Source organism: Empidonax traillii, unplaced genomic scaffold, assembly GCF_003031625.1.
Source record: "Empidonax traillii isolate 1590-97213 ecotype Southwest subspecies unplaced genomic scaffold, ASM303162v1 scaffold213:size761030, whole genome shotgun sequence".
Classification (NCBI taxonomy): Eukaryota; Metazoa; Chordata; class Aves; order Passeriformes; family Tyrannidae; genus Empidonax; species Empidonax traillii.
In genome coordinates this window covers 720,918-741,189 of record NW_020955406.1, presented here as the reverse complement: position 1 = coordinate 741,189, position 20,272 = coordinate 720,918, and the positions used below count along the sequence as shown (strand labels likewise).

The 20,272-nt window shown below is 38.8% G+C and overlaps 1 protein-coding gene across 12 annotated transcripts in view; it reads left to right on the top strand.

The window, feature by feature from the left end:
• MARK3 (microtubule affinity regulating kinase 3) overlaps positions 1-20,272 on the top strand; it is a 60,880-nt gene that overhangs the window by 18,127 nt on the left and 22,481 nt on the right. For all 12 annotated transcript variants that reach the window (XM_027887525.1, XM_027887515.1, XM_027887523.1 and 9 more), the window contains 10 exons: positions 1,192-1,245; positions 7,593-7,641; positions 8,369-8,434; positions 10,947-11,017; positions 16,446-16,502; positions 17,415-17,651; positions 17,744-17,863; positions 18,564-18,663; positions 18,900-19,012; positions 19,758-19,911. In XM_027887525.1, coding sequence (XP_027743326.1) covers positions 1,192-1,245; positions 7,593-7,641; positions 8,369-8,434; positions 10,947-11,017; positions 16,446-16,502; positions 17,415-17,651; positions 17,744-17,863; positions 18,564-18,663; positions 18,900-19,012; positions 19,758-19,911 — 1,021 coding nt within the window. The remainder of the gene's footprint in view (positions 1-1,191; positions 1,246-7,592; positions 7,642-8,368; positions 8,435-10,946; positions 11,018-16,445; positions 16,503-17,414; positions 17,652-17,743; positions 17,864-18,563; positions 18,664-18,899; positions 19,013-19,757; positions 19,912-20,272) is intronic.

Here is a 20,272-nt window from a genome sequence, read left to right as displayed (position 1 = left end):
TGAATATCAGTTTCAGAAAACATTTGCATTATATAATTCCATGAAGCACCCAAGCGTCGAACACCCTCTTACCCTCTCCATCATCACGATCCATCCCTGTGTTTTTGCACTTGACTGTAGGGATATAGATTTGCTTTGATGTAAGATATTCTTTGTTCCATATGGTGCCGATCCCAAGTTAATGAGGTGACAAAGATAGCATGAAGCAATTCAGGGAAATGGGAGCTGTGGCTTGGGAAGGAGCAGCATGTACTGTTTGAGCCAAAAATTGAGTTGGAAGCCCTTGCTTTGCACCAGTGAGGTATTATAATCAGCTGAGTTGCAGCATCTTGCTTCTTGAGAGGCACCATCTCCTTGGCTTCTGTGGAGCTTCTTCTGGTATGCGTAGTCTTTAATTTAGAAAGGAAAAATACCAATTGGCATGTAATTCTAGAAAGATTCCCATTTCTGTTCTAACTCATCCAGTATCCAAATTGCGTCGCGCTGAAGTTTCTCTTGCCTATTCATTGCTTCAAATCTTCAGGTTCTGACTAGTTATCGTGGTACTGAATTTCTCTTTTGCTTATTTTGTGACATTTCTATTTTGTTCTTTAATATTTCTATGCAGTATTTTCTGAAAAAGATGAGAACCAGTAAAGGAATGAACTTGCCCAAATTGTTGTATTACAGCCAGTGGGTTTTTTGTTGATGCACAAGTGATACTTTTTTTCATATCCATCAGGAAGCAAATTGACACAAATATTTAGTGAATTTCCAAAGATGAGCTTAGTTCCTGCCAAGTTTGTGTGGAATTGCTTTAAATTTGCTCTGAAATCTCTTGTTTTTAGAAACTGACAGTGCCCAGTCACTACTGTGTAATCTGTTGTGTAATTATACTGTGTAAATATTATCTGCAGGCACACTGCTCTCTATAGGGGCACTGTCTGGTGTTGGAGCTTCCACTGTCATAAGTGTGGTGGACTTAATGTCAAGTGAAAGACTCAGTGAGCTTCTCGTGTTAATGTGCTTAACATACCAGGGTTTTTCCTCTCTCCTGTTTTTAGTTTAAATACAAGTACATAATTTGCTGAAGGAACTTAAGAGTTTTCTGTGTAATTTTCATGTTTTACATTTCTGTTACTGGATTTGAGCATGTTGTAATAATGTGGTGGTGTTCCTGTGGAAAATACTGATCACAGACTCTTCCTTTAGGTTGCCATAAAAATAATTGACAAAACACAGCTGAACCCAACTAGTCTACAAAAGGTATGTTTTTACATTTTATCTTTCAACTGTATTATAATTTGTTTCTCCTCACCACCTCCTTCCATTAACCCTGAATGCCTGTGCTGGAGAATCTGAAGCATTGCATACCTTGCACACATCTGACTACTGTATTTAATAACTAGTTTTGTAACAGATATTTTTGACAGCCCTGCAGTTGTTCAGGCTGAACTCATACAGAGCTGTAAACTGAGAAAACGGTGGTATTAGCCACTTCCTTTGTCTCCCAAGCTTAGCTGACTCTGTAGAGAGGACGTTTGTGGTTTGGTGTCGTGCCCCCATGTCTCCTTCATGCCAGTCACTTTGTTAAACTTAGAAAGGCAAAGCTTATGTCCTGTCCTCTTAAGCCGGCCTTGAAAATACTGCCTGTGGACTGAAGGCCAGGCTTCAGTCTGTGCCTCTCGCATAATTTGCAGCAGGAGAGGTGATGCAGTTTTATGAAACAAATTGGGGCATGACTGATTTCTTCCCTCTAGCTTCAAATGTTTAATGTGCTGTTACAGTTGTGTTGCCTTATCTGTTTTAGTACAGAGCGATAAACCCTGCTCTTTCATCAAGCAAGCCAGGCTGTTTTGGAGTGTGTGCAGGAAGTACATTTAAATGTTACTTTTACGTGGGACTTTTCTAACTTTGTCCTTTTAAGTGCTGCAGTCAAAGGCTTTTTGTTTACTTTTGAGTACTTTGATAAAAAAACTCCTCACAATATTTCTGTTTGAACAAGAGAAAACCCATGATTGAAGCAGTGTAACTAGGGGAGAATATACCCATTTGTATTTTAGGCAAATACTAAAAAGATCAGGTGACTAGATGTTTTTATCAAGATTAATGGTGCAGAAGTAAATTGGAAAAACACACAAGTTCATATACGGTTTATTTGAGAGGCAAACAATAACCTATAGAAGAAAGGGTCCATATTCTGAGCAGGTAGCAACTTCCTTCTGACTCTGTGGACTGGGTAAAAGTGGATAATGCAGTTCCAGTTCCCTTAGAATTTTTCTCAGTTTAATCCCTGAGGTTGTTGGTGGTTTCTGGGTAAGCAGGGCGGAAATAAAATGCAAATTAGGTAATATGATGGATTAGATAAAGTTGATTTGTGTGTCAGATCTGCACAACTTGGAATACCTGAAAAAGTTATTAAATGCTTGAAGCACTTGAAAGATAAACAAAAGCTGTGTGGATACCAAGGGGAGGCGTCAGCACATGGGAAGAACAGTCAGAGAGAAGCAGAGAGGCCTTGTTTACAGGCAAAAATGTAAGATCATAATTGTTCAGATGATGTTATTTGAGATTAGGTTGTAAATGCAAGTTTGATCTCATATTGGGGTACAACGCAAACCATTTTACAAATCAGAGGTGTTCAGTTGGTAAAGCTACGGGCTGGAAGTGTGCGCGATGGTCCTTTGATTCCTGGATTTCCACCAGCTCTGCCTACTCATGTCTCCATCTCCGTCAGTTCAGTGCCGTAGCCTGGGTGCGTTTGGAGCCAACTGCAGTTGGCTCCAAACGCACCCAGGCTACGGCACTGAACTGAGAACTCTGATATTGCGTGACCAGTAGATGCAGGGGAGGCTGAGATGGAAGTGCTTCTGGCCTCGCACTTCTGGAGGGAGCGATAAAATATTTGAGGTATGGTGGGGAGGGAAGGGCTGTGCCGAGAGGAGGGTGTGGCGTGCAGCGACTCAGCTGCGGTGTAGCTGCATGCCGGAGTCATCCTTAGGTGGGGGAGACAAATGGTGATTAAGGCTGCCAGTTCTGATTTCTTTGTGTTACATCTTCCACATCGATACTTCAGCTGCCAGGAGGAAGTTTAACCTTGTTAAGGACTTGCTTCGCTTTCCGGAGCAGTAATTCGTGGTATGCCCTCCCTGCAGCCCTGACAGCTCGATACTGAGTAGCAGCTCTTCAGAAGGGTCGGGTTTCTGTCTGCTGCTGAGGAAGTCTGTGGCAGCCACATGCAGCTACTCTTTACTGTTGTTTTAGGACCTAATTGCTGCTCTGCTACTCTTGCTTAGTGAAGAGGAAACTGTAACCGGTACTTCCCTGCTTTGAAAGAAAAGGGAATTCTTAGAGCTTTTTTCCCATGCTGGTGGTGTTAGTCATAACCACTGTTCTCCACAAATGGACTTGTGTACCCAGTTCCAGTGAATATCGGTCTCACTGGAAACAAATGCTGATGCTACAGTAGTTCACTTCCTCCTAGCAAAAAAAAATTGTTTATTTTTTTTCTTTTGAATTAGCAATGCCATTCTATGCAAGGTTTTGTTTTTTTTTACCAAGCCCATGTAGTAGCACTAAATCGCTTCCCGTGTTCCTTTTTTTAGAACTTGACTCCTCAGCCAAATATTTTTGTTCATTATATGCAGATGTTTTGCCACTTGTTTGGGCCATATTTTTTGTTGAAGCATTTTGGAATTCTTATACATCAATTTTGATGTGGACTGTGGCCTTTCTGACTATGGGTCAATCAGTGTTTTAAAAACTGCAAGAAAAGGATGAGAATTTAAAATGCTCAGGCTTTTCTGCTTATAACGAGTATCCTTGTCTGTTTTCATGTCACAGTTAGTTTGGGGCAAATTAATTTTGTAAATTTTGTAATTTTGGATTATATAAAGGCTTTTTACTTGAGGCTCTTCATTATAAGTAGGACATATTTCAGTGAAGCAATTACCAGGAGAAGCCTAATACACTGGTCAAACTTGGGCTGGGTTGGGACAGCAGCTTGGGAAAAGCCCCTCCTTTGGGGAGAAGGCAGCGGGGGGAGTTTGGTGCTCTGCAGCTGATGACTGTACTGATTTGCTCTTTAGCAAACTTTTTTCATGTTTTTAAAATACTTTGCTGCTGAAAGTCTTGCAGTAGCTGTTGCAGGAGCACTTCTGATCTGTCTTTTGCTGTGTTCAAAGAAAGTTGGCCTAAGAGAACTAGCTTCCATTGCTGGCTTGTTGGGCTTCTTTTATTCAGTTTGTTGGCAGCAGCATTAATTAAATGCGATTCTTTCCCTGTATCTGACATGGCTTACAGTCAAAGGACCGGACCACAACAAAGCTGAAAGCCATTTGTTTGGCAGACAAAGATGTTTGTCTTTGCCTGGAAACATTTGTAGAGCTCCTGTTGACGGAAAATGAGCTGTTCTACAAGCTGGGAGTAGTTTTTAATCTCGGTATTAGAAATTAAACTGATGAGAACTGGTTTCTGGGTTTTGTCTGCCTTTATAGTCTCATCAGAAGAAGTAAGTTTCTAAAACTAAGAAAATAATTTTCTGTATTGAGAACCTTCATGTTACATCTTCTGATATTATACCTTGTTCTTTGTTCCTGTGGCAGGGAACCTCAGAGGTGTGAGGTTTTATCATACCTGGCTTCTGCAGTGAATGTTACTGTTTGGTGGTGGTTACTATTTCATTTGCTCGAAGTTGATTCATATAGTATTTGGAGGGGAGGGAAATCTGTGAAACTTCTATTCAGCATACTGTGTGAAAGTTGTGTGATGTTTTACATCATGCTCCTCTATCCTAGAAGTAGACTATAATATATAATACAATGTCAGGCATTTGTAGATGTCCCTGTGGAAGTTGCTATCTGCATCAAAATTCTACATACAACAGTTAAACTGACAAACAGTGCACAATCTGAAGTGCATTTATCTAACCAAAATTCTAATAAAAGAATTTGGTAGCGGTTGTATCTTATTCTCAACTATTTTTATTTTTAATTTCCTCTGAGACAAAAATAGTCTTTTTTAAAAAGAGTTTATTTCTAGTCACCCACTTCAACAAATGGCTCATAATGTAGGATCTGGTTTTTAACATGCTGCATTTTGGTTAGTAATGCAGAGTAGTTGTCTTGTGGACGAATGTTTTGATGAGTCTGACCCGTAGGCTTTATCTTGAATATTGGGGGTGGAAGGTATCAAATATCAATTTGGAATGAATTAAGCAAAGTGTTTTCAAAACTGCAGAACCTGATCAGAGGCTTTCAGTTAGATAAGCTGTGATTAAAAGTGTTAATGGAGAATTCAGAATACATTATGCACCAGTTCAGCTGAACTGAATGAAGAACAAGAAAAAAATAGCTATAGATCAAACTGCTGTTAAATTTCTGAAGATCAGTAGAAAGGTTGTCTACTTTCTCTGGTTACATATGAAAAAGCCCCAGAAATAATATAGTTTAAAAAAAGAAAAGAAGGCAATTTTACCTCTCTAGGGGATAAAAAAAAATATGCATGCGTAGGTTTTGAGACTGTTTTGTATGGCCAATAATGTACTTGATCAATCAACTCTTGTTGCATTTAAGCAGCTTGATTTATTTAAAACCCACCCCTTGCATTTTCTTTTATGAAAAGTCACAAAGGCACAAGGATTTTTTTTTGTTCACTCTTTGGTTGGTTTTTCTTTGTTTCCAATGTTTAATTTTTTTTTCCCCTTGCTTTTATTGAGTAAATACACCTACAGATTTGAGATGCTGGTAATCCATGTAGACATATTAAATGTCTTCACTTTATCTGAAATCTGACCTGAGGCATATCTTGCAGCAGCACTTTTTCTTCCTTACTGTTAATGACAATGCTGCTACCCTTTATTTACAGAACTCTTGGGTTTTTTCCCATGTCTGCATTCCCTTGGAGCTGTGGACTTATGTTCTGCTTCAGTCTCTTTACATTAAGTTCAAAATGATCTGTTAGGTTGCTGGTATTCCTGTAGAAATTTGTGTTGGATTTCTCATAAAACCTCTGGCTTACTCCTACTTTTTGAAACATGCTGTTAGAAAATAATTGATGTTTAGGAACATCAACCCTCTGGAACCTTGGGCTGGCATGGAGGGAAATGCAGAGGGAGAACAGCTACACACTCGACTGCCATACAGGGTGCTGAATAAAAAGAGGATTCTTTAGTTTTCTGAATATAGTGATATTTGTGCTTTGAGTTTTTTGTAATAATATTTTATCTTGGAACTACTTTTAATTCATTTGCTATTAACAAGCTTCATTAAAAGCTGTGTTTTACATTGCAGTAACACCACCTGTGGCATTTTTAGTATAACAGTTGCAAGTTTATGTGTATCTTAAAATTGTTTTTTGCAGCTGAGTTTTGAGACTTGCAAATATCCAACAACTGATCAGTAACAGACTTTGCCTTCATTTGTAGTTTTAAGTGTCATTCCTCTATTGTTGTTCATTGGCAGGGGGACAGAGTTTACTCTGTGACAGGCAAAGTTGAAATCTTCAGAAATAATTAGTTACTCAAGCAAAACCCCCTTCACGTGGCCATTGACGTAGCGGGGAGGGACAGACATGGAGCATGGGACATGACAAGATCCTTACAATCAGTGTGCTGTCTCTGGATTCAGAACAGTGGATGTAATGTCATGCTGCAGCTTGAAATGGGCAGCTGTCCCTAACCACCCATCCTGCCAAAATAGATGTGCTGGGGTGGGCTAGAGAGTGCTTTTATGTGGGGGAGTTGTGTGTCTTGTGAGATTTTTCTGTTAAATTAATTCCTAGAGCTTGTGGGTCAGTCTGGGTTAACACCAGTGCTTGCATAAAGGGAAGCAGCACGATGGGGTCAGGAAAACACCGTTTGTGTTCTGCCCTATTAATTTTGGCAAGTACATTCATCGCGTTGCACTGGCCAGGCAGGCTTGGAGACTGGATGTCTGGCAGTGAGTCAGAGGAGCTGTGCTGGCAGACCCAGGACTAGATGCTGCTGTCCCTCAGTCGCCTTGCAGGAATGCTTCTGAAGGGCCGAGGGGTGGCCTTGTCTTCCCGTCTCTCCTTAAAGCTTGCTCCTTGCTGGTGTACTCAGATAACACCCTTTCAAGCGGCTGGTGTTTCACCGGTGAGCTGCTGTTGTAGCACAGCAATTCCTTGGCTTTAACAAAGTCCTGAAGAGTGCTGAATTCATATTAGTAATGTACTGCAGTGGTCTTGTAAAGATGTTCAGGTGGGGGTTCACAAAACTTTGGAAACTGTCCTTTCTGTGAAGGGAGTGAAGGATCTGTGAGATGTACCGGTCAGCAAGGAACTGCATGGGCTGACAGTGGTCTTGTGGCCCCAAAAGTCTGCAAACCACAGAGCTAAGGTCACTTTCCTGAGCTATCTGGAGTCCTCTGTGGGTATTTTCAAGTTTTTGAGGGTTGCTTTTTTGGGAGGAGTGTTAAAGAAGAATCCACATAACTCTTCCCTCCATTAAGAGCTTCTTTCATGGACTTCATTGAAATGTTAATAATGTTTGCCCTTTGTGTTTAAATAACTATATCAAAATCATCAGTCTTCAGGAAAAATGGCTGTTTGTTACCAATTTCAGTTACTTACTTCATGTTTTATGTTTATTTCAGCTCTTTAGAGAAGTAAGAATAATGAAGATTCTAAATCATCCAAATATAGGTACCTTGTTTCTTTCACATAATTTCCAACTGGAGAAATTTTAGCTTTTTCATTGTTAAAATGGTTGTGGTATGAGTTTAAAATATCATTTTGCATTAGTTTGTCAATATTCTGTACAATAGCAGTAATAAATACTGTTTCAGAGCTGTGTGTTTACAAAAAAAAAAAACAAAAAAACAACAAACATTTTGGTCCCTTTGCACAAAACTGTTGCATAGCTAACTGATAGTTGTGCTCCTTTAGAGTATGATACTGGCTCTTACTAAATTCAGGCTCTCATTAAAAATAAGTACATACACCGTAATCAAGAAGTGGTTGAGAATTTGTTCAAGACTGTACATCTAAATGATGTAGTGCTGTTACAGGACTGTCAGCAAACTGACTGATAACTGATTTGTCACCATGTATGCCAGTTCAGTGCATAGAAATGGCTATTGTTGATGCTCAAATATGTGGAAGTTCTGCTTACTTTAGTTGCTTTCCCATGTAGCAGAAGCAAAGTATTGTTTCTTGAGAATACGTTGTTCTGTATGAGCTGACCAAATATGTTCTAGTACTTTCTGTCTAGGAACGTTTGACAGAAATAGCTTCTTTAGAGTAAAGAGTCTGATACCGTCAAGTGGCAAGCAAATAGTTTGGGGTATTTTTCTCTGACAGAATTCTCTGTAGGACTAACATAATATTTGTGCAGCTAGTTAACTGATAAATAAATGTCTTTCTTTTCTAGTGAAGCTATTTGAAGTCATTGAAACCGAAAAAACTCTCTATTTAATAATGGAATATGCAAGTGGGGGTAAGTACCTCTCTACTGTGGTGACACATGTAAACAAATTGCCAAGTTAGGGAAAGTACTTGTTTTCTTTAAAGTTTTGCTTACTTTTTCAGCAAATCTTTATCAAAGTAGTGTAAGACATTAAGGAAAATATTTAATATTCTTTGAGACTTCTTTGGTCAATAAAAGTATAACTTATGAAACCAACTTCTAAACTTACTATGACTTAGTAACAATTTCTTTGTTTTCACAACTCAAATTTAAGGAGAGTCTTTCTTTCGGACATCAGTTGTTCCTGTCCATGACAAATATTGACCTTCTCAGTTATTGTATTCAGTTCCCTACTTCTGGTGTCCTATTTTATATAAGATATTTGGTAAAAACATGTTCAGATGAAACATTTCTGTGTTTCTTTAACTGTTAGTTTCAAAGCACAAGTACTGCAACTTCTGTTTTTAGATGTTGATGACATCTTACATATCTTAATCACAGACTTTCTACTGTCAAGAATTGTTAGGCTTAGCCTTATCCTATTTTAGGAGGAACTTAAACATTTTTCCTGATTGTAGAGGGGATGGAAAAATGCACATCATGCAATGACAGATATTTTCACCACAGGTAAAATTAAGGTTTAGGGGCTTAACTTACTCCTTACTGGGTAAAACCTCATAGCACTCCATTTGTCAGTGACCCTTTAGCATCAGCATCTGGGAATCTTAACTAGCTGAGGCTTTTCTTTAGTTTCAGGAGGGAGATATAGAGCCTTTTTTTCAGGGAAAATCAGCATTGAATTCAAATTCTGACATTGGATTACATGAAGTTTAATGAATTACTACAAATAAAACCAGATTCTCTACCTGCCTGTGTTTTCTTTTGGCAGTTCCCTAAATGCTCAGCCAAGATTAGCCTAAACAGGAGCAGAATGGATATGATATCATTAAAATATCGGCTGGTACAGGTGTTTGGGGAAGCATCTCTGTGCTGTTTGATGGTTCTAGACTTAAAAATGAAGTCCTGTTGCCATCTAGTGATTATCTTCTAGGAGGTAGAAAGGCCAGTGGTTCTCTAAAGCAGTAAAAATCTTCCTTAGGATGGTAAGGGAGAGGTACATACTGTGCTGGTCTAAAAGACCAAGAGCAGTACATTTTGATGTGCCAGGCTGTGATAGACAGGAATGGCTGGTAATCTCAATGGCAGGCTTCAATTTCCCATATTTTCTCTTTAAGAAGGTACAGGTCATCAGGATGCACATGAACTCTGCCTGCAGGAAGAAGGAAACTATTGCTGCAGCTGCAACACTTCACATAAACTGGGGATAATTCTTTCTCTGGTGTGTTTTTCCCTGAGTTATGAAGAAGTGTTCAGGTTTGCTGCTTCAAGGTTTTTTAAGAAACAGCTGTGAAATACAACTGAGAGTTATCTGAGTTGAGTACTAAATAATACACCACAGAGGGAAGTAAGGCTATTTTGTAGGGAATCCTCACATTCCTTCAGATGGCTCAGTTGTTGCTTTTCTTGCTGCATGACTGGGTTTTTTTATTGCAATTTGGTGGAGTTGCTTCTTGTGAAAAATAAATGTGAAGTTACTCAGCTCTTCCCATGTGAGGTGACTGTCTACAAAACAGTGATTTCTTGCTTAGTAGAGAATATTTAAATATTGGATCCACTTCTAAAATTCTTATGATTTTTACATGTTAGCAAGGAATTTTAAAAACTGCCTGTTAGTCTGTGTTTGTAGTTCTCATGTACAAGACTGTTACTTTTAGTCATGAAAATCTCCCATGCTTTTCACAAACAGTCAGTGTTTCATGGGCCAGTTGGCCTGCACCTAAAGCTCAAACATTTTAGTCTATATTGATGTGCTGTAAAATGACTGCATGGATTAAAGGGGGAAAAAACAAAACACAACGTATCTTTAGTAAACTTTAGTCATCCACAGCGGGTTTGTTCGGGAGTAGTCCTTCTCAGTGTATTTTACAGATCTGATGATTGTATGATGGATTATGTCCATGGCATTATGTCCTGCCATGCTCGTTGTTGTGACCTTCCTTGTGGGTATCTCTTTCATGCCTGGGTTAAACCTGAGATTTCTGATTTTGTTTACAACAATTTTACGTGTGAGGACAAATTAAAATTCTGGTGTTGGTATGATGATATTTACAAATATCATCAGATGTTCTAATATTTGAAGCTTTTTTTTTTTTCCAGTGGGTCAAAAGAAACCCTTGTGAGAAAGTCTGTGAAGGGATACATGTCATCTTTGTTTACAAAACAGAAGTATGCTGCTCAGTTTCTGTCCTAAGTAATTGGAAGGAAATGGTTTCCTTTGTGTATATCCAGTCACTCATTACTTTCTTGTAAAAGAGATGATGGTGTAGTAAATTGCACAGCAGTTGTGCCTCGATCTCTTAAGCTATCCTGTAATCATAAACTTGAAGTACAGTCGTTCCAGTGAAGCTGCTGTGGGCAACTGCTGGAGAGGAATTTCTACATTCTGAAATTGGCATTAATGTATCTCATCATTGAATTGTAGGGGAAGTGTTTGACTATCTGGTTGCACATGGAAGAATGAAGGAAAAGGAGGCTAGAGCTAAATTTAGACAGGTATGTATAACATTCCTATATGTCAACTTTCCCCCCGCCCCTGTTTTTGCTGAAATGAGTAAAACAGCTGTCCTTTGCATTTGACTTAGAGCAGTGCTCAGCATGTTGTGGACTTGTAGCTCTGAGTGAGGAAAAACTTAAGTGTCAGTAGTACCTTGGAGTTAGTAGCCCGTTCCGTGGTGCTGGTTTCCTTAGTGCTGAGCACCAGGATGTCCAGGAGTGCCAGAACACGGAGACTGCTTCATCTGGAAGTGTATCCCATTCCAAAATGCATTTCCTCTGGGTTGATTTTGTATGTCCTTAGCTCAGCAGGTTTGTAGCCTTTTGGAAGTTATTCAAATGTAACAGGCTACAAACAGGCCAGTTTCAAAACACAGACGGTGCGAGTAACAGGGGTCTGGTCACAACCATCTGCTAACATGAGAAGATGCTGTTGAGTAGTTGTTCTGAAAAGTCATAGAGAATTAATTTTCTAGGCTTTGTTAGTTAGGCTTTCTTTATGATGGATAAGCTAGCCCTGCCAAAATGTTGGAATTTCATTGATCTCAAGTGAAAGGCATTTCCATTCCACAGGAAAGCAGTACTGAACATAACCAGATATTTTGACATAACTTCTCAAAATCCAAACGTTTGCTCTTGTAGCATCTAAAGTTTAATTTGCAGATCTGACTGGTCTGGTACGCTTGTTTTCTGCTCCTATGCAGAATTTGTAAATCTCTATGTTATTTCCATCCCTTTAGTCACTTGGATAATCTAGGTAATAATGTGAAAAGTAAAAACTATCAAAATTATGCTCCAGCTTAATGACACTTAAAAATAACAAGTAGAGACAAAAGTGTTATTGAATGATCTGCAGGGGTTTTAAACTGGTGAATCGTGGCAGTGATATGTCAACCAGTTTCCCTGTTGGAAGGGTCACTTCTTAAGTGTAGCCATACATAGAAATTTGATATGAGACTTCCAGGAAATTAATTAATGACTTTCACAAAATGCTTTGTAAAGAAAACTTCTGCACTTCTCTAGCGTGGTTAGTGTGACTGAAAGAACAAATGGGGAAATAGGGAACTGTGCCACAAATGTTTTGCTCCCGCTGTCTCACATAGTAAGAACTGTGTGAAAGAAATATAAGCAATAAGCTTAAAAGTAGCAATGAAAGTAAAAAAACCCCAAATGTATTAACCCAGCATAAGGAGGCAACAGAAGCATTTCTATGAAATCCTTGTTCCTGTGTTTTCTCTCCTCTCCTTAAATCTTGTATGTACTTTTTTTAATCTTCTGGGGAAAAAAGCCACACCAAAATCACCACCACCAAACAAACAAAACAACCCAAAAAGCAGCTACGGACTCCGTATCCCTAGAAGTAATTTTTGATTACTGGAGTTACACAGCTTGATAGTAAGGAAAAGTTTTCTTACTCTTTAACAAAGTCTTACATGTCTTTTTTAAGCGGTTTCCTTCCCTTTCACATTCTGGCAGATAGAGAACTTTCCTTTGAGATGGAGGGTTTCTGGTATGTGTTTCTGTACTGTGTTGGAGTAGATGTTACGGGATGTGGAGCAGTTGTTCCCACTTCAACCATCTCTTCTAAATCCCAGACTGTTGCCTTTCTCTTTGTAAGGTGACTTGAAGAGCTTCAGAGTAACTTGAGAGGATTGATTGTTCTCTCTCAGATGTGAATATTGAAAATTTCTACTGATACAGTTCTCTGCTCTTGCTCCTCAGTTGCTTTTATCAGGAGCTGTGTGGAAAAAGATCTTGCAGTAATTATATAGAAATTGCATGTTTGTTCACCAAATACCTACTTTTTTCTAACAGTTTGACTCCCCTTTAAATGAAAACTTACGGAAACAAGTCAAACATGTTTTACAGGTACACTTAGTGCTTAATTTTATGGGATAATGCGGGTAGTACAGGATATGTGTACCTTCATTTTTCAAAAAGAAATGTGAAGGGAAAGAATTTAAAAGGGAGTTAACCTACTGAGCTGGGTATTTGTCCCATCAAGAGTTGATTTTTTTTTTTGTACTTCAGATACTCAGCTTGATTTTTTTTTTTTGGTAGGTTTGGTTTTTTTCCCTTCAGTAGAATAAATGCTGTTTGTAAAGATATATAGATGGCTTCACTTGTATGCACTGAAATACACAGAAGTATGTTTCCAGTTTTTTCTTGTAAGTCTCCTGGCACAGGCAGCTGTGCTCTGTCGTCCCTCAGCAGCTGACTTCCTGGCTGCTGAGCTCAACCAGTTTTAGAGGACCTTGATCTCAAAGATGGGAGGTTCTTGAGAGCTTCAAAAGCCTCAGTTCCTGAGGAAAAAAAAAGAGAGAACCCTAGAAATGAGCTGAGGAGAGAAATCGTAGCACGAGCTGATTGCGCTTTGCTAGGGGGAAGAGCATTCGTGTAGGATGAAAGTCAGGTAACTTTGATCAGAGCTTGGCATTTATTAGATGCTGAAACTCAGGCTGAGGGACAGTGTCAAAGGAAATTAGATCTTGCTGGGTTCACGGGTCATAAAACTATTCATTTCACCTTACTGTAGTCCTGGAATAGCTTTGTATCGCTTTTAGCCATTGTTGGAGGAAGAATGCACTCTGCAGACCTTTTATCTGATGCAGTGCAGCTGTTCTCTGTTAGATAGAGACTCATGACATAATAGGCGTTTATTTTTTTAAAATTTGTTAACTGGTTTAACAGACGGTGGCTCTTTTTAAACTGAAGAAACAGTTGTGCCCTGGTTTTGAGCTTAGTTCTTACAATAGGTTGTATTATATCTTGTTTTCAGATCATGTTTCTTCTTTCAGTAGATGTGATTTCTGGATCAAACACTTGTGTTTTGTCTGAAAAGACACTTCCTCTCTAGCAGGCAAAGAGCAGAATTTGGTAAATCTCCCTTCTTTGTTTGTTAAAAAAAATACAATTTTTAGTCATTTTGTTAAATATAGTAAGGATTTTAGCTGGAAAAAAAAAGACAGTAATCACATTATTCCAGTCGCACTTGATAAGGAACACATGAGAAGTTACAACTCTAAAAATACAGCTCTGCTATATAGTTCTCCATTTCAAACTCCTTCTGTGTAGCCATGTGCGAGAAATTCAAATCCAGAATGTTTTGCATTCTTAATGTTACCTTGTTCTTCCCTTTTACAGGCTTTCAAGTAGTTCTGGTTCAATCTCTTCCTTTTTCCATAGAAAAATCTGATGCAGGACAGGGGATCTCCTTAAATTCATGTGTATTAATTCCTTCTCTTTTCTGCAGCCAGTTAGATCTGGCCTTCTTCAGCCTTCCCACTGTTTTCCTGCAGAAGTAGTTTAGAATTCTTAATGCTGGTAGATGTTAGGACAGATCTTGGAAAATAAAATATTCACAAAATACATCTTACTTTTATATTCCAATAAAGAATCGGAGTACACCTGTCAGTGTGAAAGGGACATTGAGAGGTCATTTATCTATCCTTTTGTCATTTAATCCTTAAAAAAGATGGTTTCTCTGCCTAGAGATAACTTGTTCTAACTTGTTCTTCAAAACCTGTGTTTATACAGATTTTTGGAATGCCTCCTATTTCACTGTTCCAGTTGTTACCTCTAGCACAAAGCTCAGATGTTTCTTTCCCTCTTCTCACCTGCCAAGTGTCAGAAAATTCCTCACACTCAAGTGGGTTGGGAGCGAGGGGACTGTCAATGAAAACAGTGATGGAAGGTAGAAGAAAAGGGAGTCAGCCTGGTGCAGCCATGCTTTGTGCTATTTTTCATTCAGTTATGACTGCTGTTCTTCAATTATTAATGTCATACACATTGCATTATTTTGCCTCCATGTGGATTGGACTCACTTCTGCAGTCTCTGTGCCATCCTGTTGCAATGCAGAGTAGTTCAAAAGCATCTCCAGAGGAGACTACTGATTGATCATCTGCTCAACCTTCCGCTCTTAGGCAGTCACAATAAAAGCAGTTCAGCAGTGAGTGGCACAGCACTGTGTCTCTGCAGTCCTGAATAAAGCTTGAGGTGTTTGTCATGCTGTCAGCCTTGGGAGCCTCTCCAGAGTGAGCTTGTGACTGGCACTAGGGTAATGGTAGCAGAGAGAAAAGGAAAGGAAACCAAAAGGATGGTACAAGTGACGTGGGAGCACTTTGACGGTTTCAGTATCTGTAAAAAGCTGAACTTGGAGTCTGAAAGAGGGAACCAGTACATACAGAAACAAGCAAAACCAAAATGAAAGTGTAGGGAATGGAAATAGTACTTCAGCTTTTCATAGACTGCTTGGTTTCTGGGGTGGCATTTTGCACATGTGCGATTCAGTAATACAAGGCACAGAGATCCTATTGGTACTTATGTTTCAAATACAAAATTTACTGGTACATCAGTTCTTTGGCCTACCAAGAACCTTATTTTCATCTGCTCTGAATACTGAGGGAGATAACCTTTGTTCCTTAGCAGAACAGGAGGATCCTTGCACTAAGCTGGATGATCTGATCATGAGTTATTTTTTGTAACAGTAATGCTGTGTCATCTTTCTGTATTGGAAATCTTAATCTTGAATGGAGGCTGAAGATACATTTATTTGAACATAGTTATTATTTTTGTGTGCAGTTCCACTTATTTTAAGAAGTCATAACATCTGCCTCGATTCTGACCATGTATGCATGATAAATTAAATGCATTTGACTGCATTTGTGATTATGTAAGAATAATACTTTATGCAAGTTTTCCATACATGCAGAGTTCTGCAGCAATGCATATGACTTAAGAAGAAATGCACTATGACACTGCACTGAGTAAACAGCTTATCTAGTTTGCTATATAAAGCAGGAAAAACATAATGATATTCAGAAATTATGACAGAAGAGATTATCCCATTGCACTTGAGAGACATAGAGAGTTTTGTCCATTGAGCTTGCTACTCTGCTGTGGTATACAAAATACAATAAACCATATGCACTTAGCAGATCTCTGTCAGATATGTAGTTGCTTTTCACTGCATAAGTTTTGACAAACAGGCTGTTTCCCAGTAGTTTCTCCAGTCGCTAAAGCCCATTTCTTACCCTTTTCTCTCTGTGGTGTGGCATGAAAAATCACCTTTGGAGAAGGCCTGGAAAACATCAGCCTAGGGGGAAAGCTTTTATAGCTGTATATAGTATTGGAATGGAAATACTTCAGTAACCTTTCTGAAAGTCATTGCTTCTACTGGTCTATAATTAGCCACACAGGAAAAACAAAATCCTCGTTTAAGTATAGGAGAAAACAAATAGATCAAATAACAAACACCCAAGTTATTTAGCAGCTTTTCCCCAAATATGCTGGCCACTGTAGTAGTTGGTTACATAGCTCTGAGTAAATAAGTACATGTCAACTTCAGTCATTAATGTTGAAATCTTTGATTATATGTCCTTTTTCTTTGAGATGACACTTACATAATTTGGCTTGTTTTCTATCCAGATAGTATCTGCAGTGCAGTATTGCCATCAAAAACATATTGTTCATAGAGATCTCAAGGTGAGTAGGAAAAAGTGGGTACAGGGTATGTATGTCAGCTTCTTTACCTGTGGGTGTGATCTTGATTGTGCCAATAAAATGTAGTGTATACTAAACTTTCTGATTTGTTTATTTATTTGTTATTTGCGTGTGTTATAACAAGTTTTGAGAACTATTTACAGTTTAGAACCATTTCAAATGAAGAGGATTTATAAGGCTTTTAAATACAGAAATTTAATGGCTGCTGAAAGATAACCTCTCACCCTGTAGTGACATTCAGATCTGATGCAGGTCAGTGTTAGCTGAGAAGTCTTTTTTTTTTTTTTTTTTTTTTTTAAGGTAGTTTGATAGAGATATGACAAGTTTTAGTCTCAGAATGAATTACCGGTAGTGATGATGAAACTGAAGTATGGTTTCTTTGTAGCTTGGCACAAAATGGCATATGCCTTCTTTAAACTGTGCCTTTTTGTATTAATAGTGCTTCTACATAATTTGTTCAAGTTGTTACAAGCTTTGTAACTTAAAAAAAAATGCAAAAACCAACACCAAAAAAAAAACCACTTGAAAAAACTTAAAGGTTATGTTTGTTACCAAACTATTACAGAAATGTCACGTGCCATAAAGTATAGATAGTGAGACTATATTTTGTTTTCATCTGAATAGATCAAAATTTAAGATGCATTTCTGTGGAGAAAAAAAATAGATTGTAATAAGTTCTCAGGTAGCATAACAGCTCCCATAGGCTGAAGCCATTGTAGAGAGATTTTTAAAATAGGGGATATGCAAATGATAGACTAAAGCGCACCTAAATACCTTGGAAGGAAGGGAATGTTAGTAGGTATTTCAACTTCTTGCCTTTTAAGAATGAGAACAAACAATAGCATTCTGAATCAAGTATTTTATTCATCTTACAAAGCATTCTTTCTCTTCCAGGCTGAAAATCTATTGCTAGATGCAGATATGAACATTAAAATAGCTGACTTTGGTTTTAGCAATGAGTTTACAGTCGGAAATAAACTGGACACCTTTTGTGGCAGCCCACCATATGCTGCTCCAGAGCTCTTTCAAGGGAAGAAATACGATGGACCTGAAGTAGATGTTTGGAGTTTAGGTGTTATTCTCTATACCCTCGTGAGTGGATCTCTTCCCTTCGATGGACAGAACTTAAAGGTGCTTTTTCTGTAGAATATGCTGGGCATGATTATCGAATATATTAAGTGATTTGCTGCTTACAACGTGCTGTCTGTTCTTCTGTTACCAAGGAACTTAGAGAAAGAGTGCTAAGGGGGAAATACAGGATTCCTTTCTACATGTCCACAGACTGTGAAAACCTCCTCAAACGTTTCCTGGTGCTAAACCCAACAAAAAGAGGCACTCTAGAGGTAATGCCACAAATAAAGTGCATCAGAAAGCTGGACGTCGTATCTTGCAAACTGTATTTTTGAACTGTAACTTACTGCCCTACTGTCTGAACAGTGTATTTGGAGTGGGTGCAGGAGGTGTGATGGTTGACTAAGGCACATGACTCCTTTTAAAGGCACTGTTTACTGGGGTTGTAACACACCTGACTCCACAGTTACTTTAAAAATGAACATGTCACCACCACATTTCCTGTTATATATTGCCTGATGATTACCTTGTGGATTCCTACATTAATGGGTGATCCACCAGGACATTTTCCTTGTTTTTCCACATTTTCAAATGCAAACTGAAGGTGTTGGCTGCTGTGGCTGCCTTTCCCCTGCCTTTTGTACCATTATGGAGGAGAAAAGCAATATTGTTTTGGCCTTCCATTGACCTATTAGACTTGTCAGAGTTGTGACACTGCTCCTGGTCCATGCTACAGGCTTTTGGCTTTCAGCTGTGGACTAAAATACATCTAACTGAGAAGCAACTTGGCTTGATGTGTGTAGTTGATTCTCCTCACTGGAGCAAAGCAAAACTGAGTAGGTGCTGGGAATGTTCTGGAAAAGAAAAACTAGGAAAGACCTTAGTGTTTGGTGGATGGGGGAGTTGTTCTTCCCACAGCTTATTTTCTTCGCTGGTAAGTGTATTGTACTAACCAAACCTTTTCTTTCGTAGCAAATCATGAAGGACAGGTGGATCAATGCAGGGCATGAGGAGGATGAACTTAAACCTTTTGTTGAACCAGAACTAGACATCTCGGACCAGAAAAGAATAGGTAATCAAGTACCTTCCACAGTATGATATTGTTTGCCTGATGCAGGAGGATTTTTTTTCTCCTCCATCACTGTTTGCCACTTGGAAAAAGTAACTAGTCTTTTAATGCTATTATTTCATCAGGTTTACTTTCTCACACTGAATAATTTCTGTAAATGTTCCATGCTTTCTCTTGAACACTCAACCAGCCTGAACATCAGAGTTTCTGTTACTTAGAGAATGTGTGTTTGTTTTTAGATATTATGGTAGGAATGGGATATTCTCAAGAAGAAATTCAAGAATCCCTTAGTAAAATGAAGTATGATGAAATAACAGCTACATACTTGCTTCTAGGAAGGAAGTCGTCAGAGGTAAGTACCAGTCTTAAAACTGCAAAGAAACAGTTCGGAAAGTGTCCTTAGCAAAGTTAGAAGCAAAAATTAAGTCAGTAACTACAGGCATTGCATTCCTGCATAAAAGTCCATTACATGTAAAGTCACATTATTCTAATCATCAGCAGTCCAAATGATGCTGTGTTTGTTCTCACCCTGTTCATGAGTCAGTAAACTCTTGACTTTAGTCTCCCCAAAACTGCCCTGTTTGCTCAGCAGTTACTCCTCTGAAGGATTTTGTTGCAGTTACCGTCCTGTCTAGTCTAGGAGCTTGTGTGAACATGCCAGCTCTAACTGCTTTAAGAGAGCCAAGGAGCAGGATGATCAACCTGAAAAAGTTCTTGCACTGTAGTTTACCTTTCCATATGATGCTGAGAAAGGGCGTGGCACCAGTAAGCTGCTCTTGGTTCCTCTGTTAGAGGAGTTGGTGTGTATCCTCTTTTTGTGTTCAAATATTGGGAGAACTCTGAGGAAAGAGTACTGAAAATACAGATGGATTTTCTTTATCTGGCATCCTTTGAGGAGCTGCAAATTCTGTTGAGTTTTACCTAAGACAGTTGCATAACAACCTAAGAGAAGATGGGGCCTCTAAGTTACTACCGGTGCCCCTCTAAATTTCCTGTGTAGCAGGGCCATCTTCTCTGTTCCTGCTTCCATATCATAATAGATGCTTTAATTTGTTTTGTTTGAACTCCTTGTTTCAATATTCTCATTTTTATTGTAGTTGGATGCAAGTGATTCAAGCTCCAGCAGCAATCTTTCACTTGCCAAAGTTAGGCCAAGTAGTGATCTTAATAATAGCACTGGACAATCTCCTCATCACAAAGTTCAGAGAAGCATATCTTCTAGCCAGAAGCAGCGGCGGTACAGTGATCACGGTGAGCATTTCTCGTTTTCAGTGTAGCAGACTATAGTGACTTCCAGTTCTGCTGGGTTTCTGGATTTGTCTCCACTCCTCCAAGTGTAAGGAGGATGAGACAACAGTGTGGTTCACAGCATGGTGGTTAAATGTTTTACTAAATAACTAATTTTTTTTTTTAAACTGGTTTTGTTATATAGCCTTCAGAAGCAGCTTGTAGAGGAATGCTGAATACGCAAAATTAATTCCCTTATTCTGCCTTGTGTTGTCCCTTACATTCCTGACCGTGCTGGGAAAGTCTTGTTACACAAACTGAAGGGAATGTTGCAACCCCCTTTTTCATGAAAAGCACAGCACTCCTCCCCCATGCTCTTGTATGT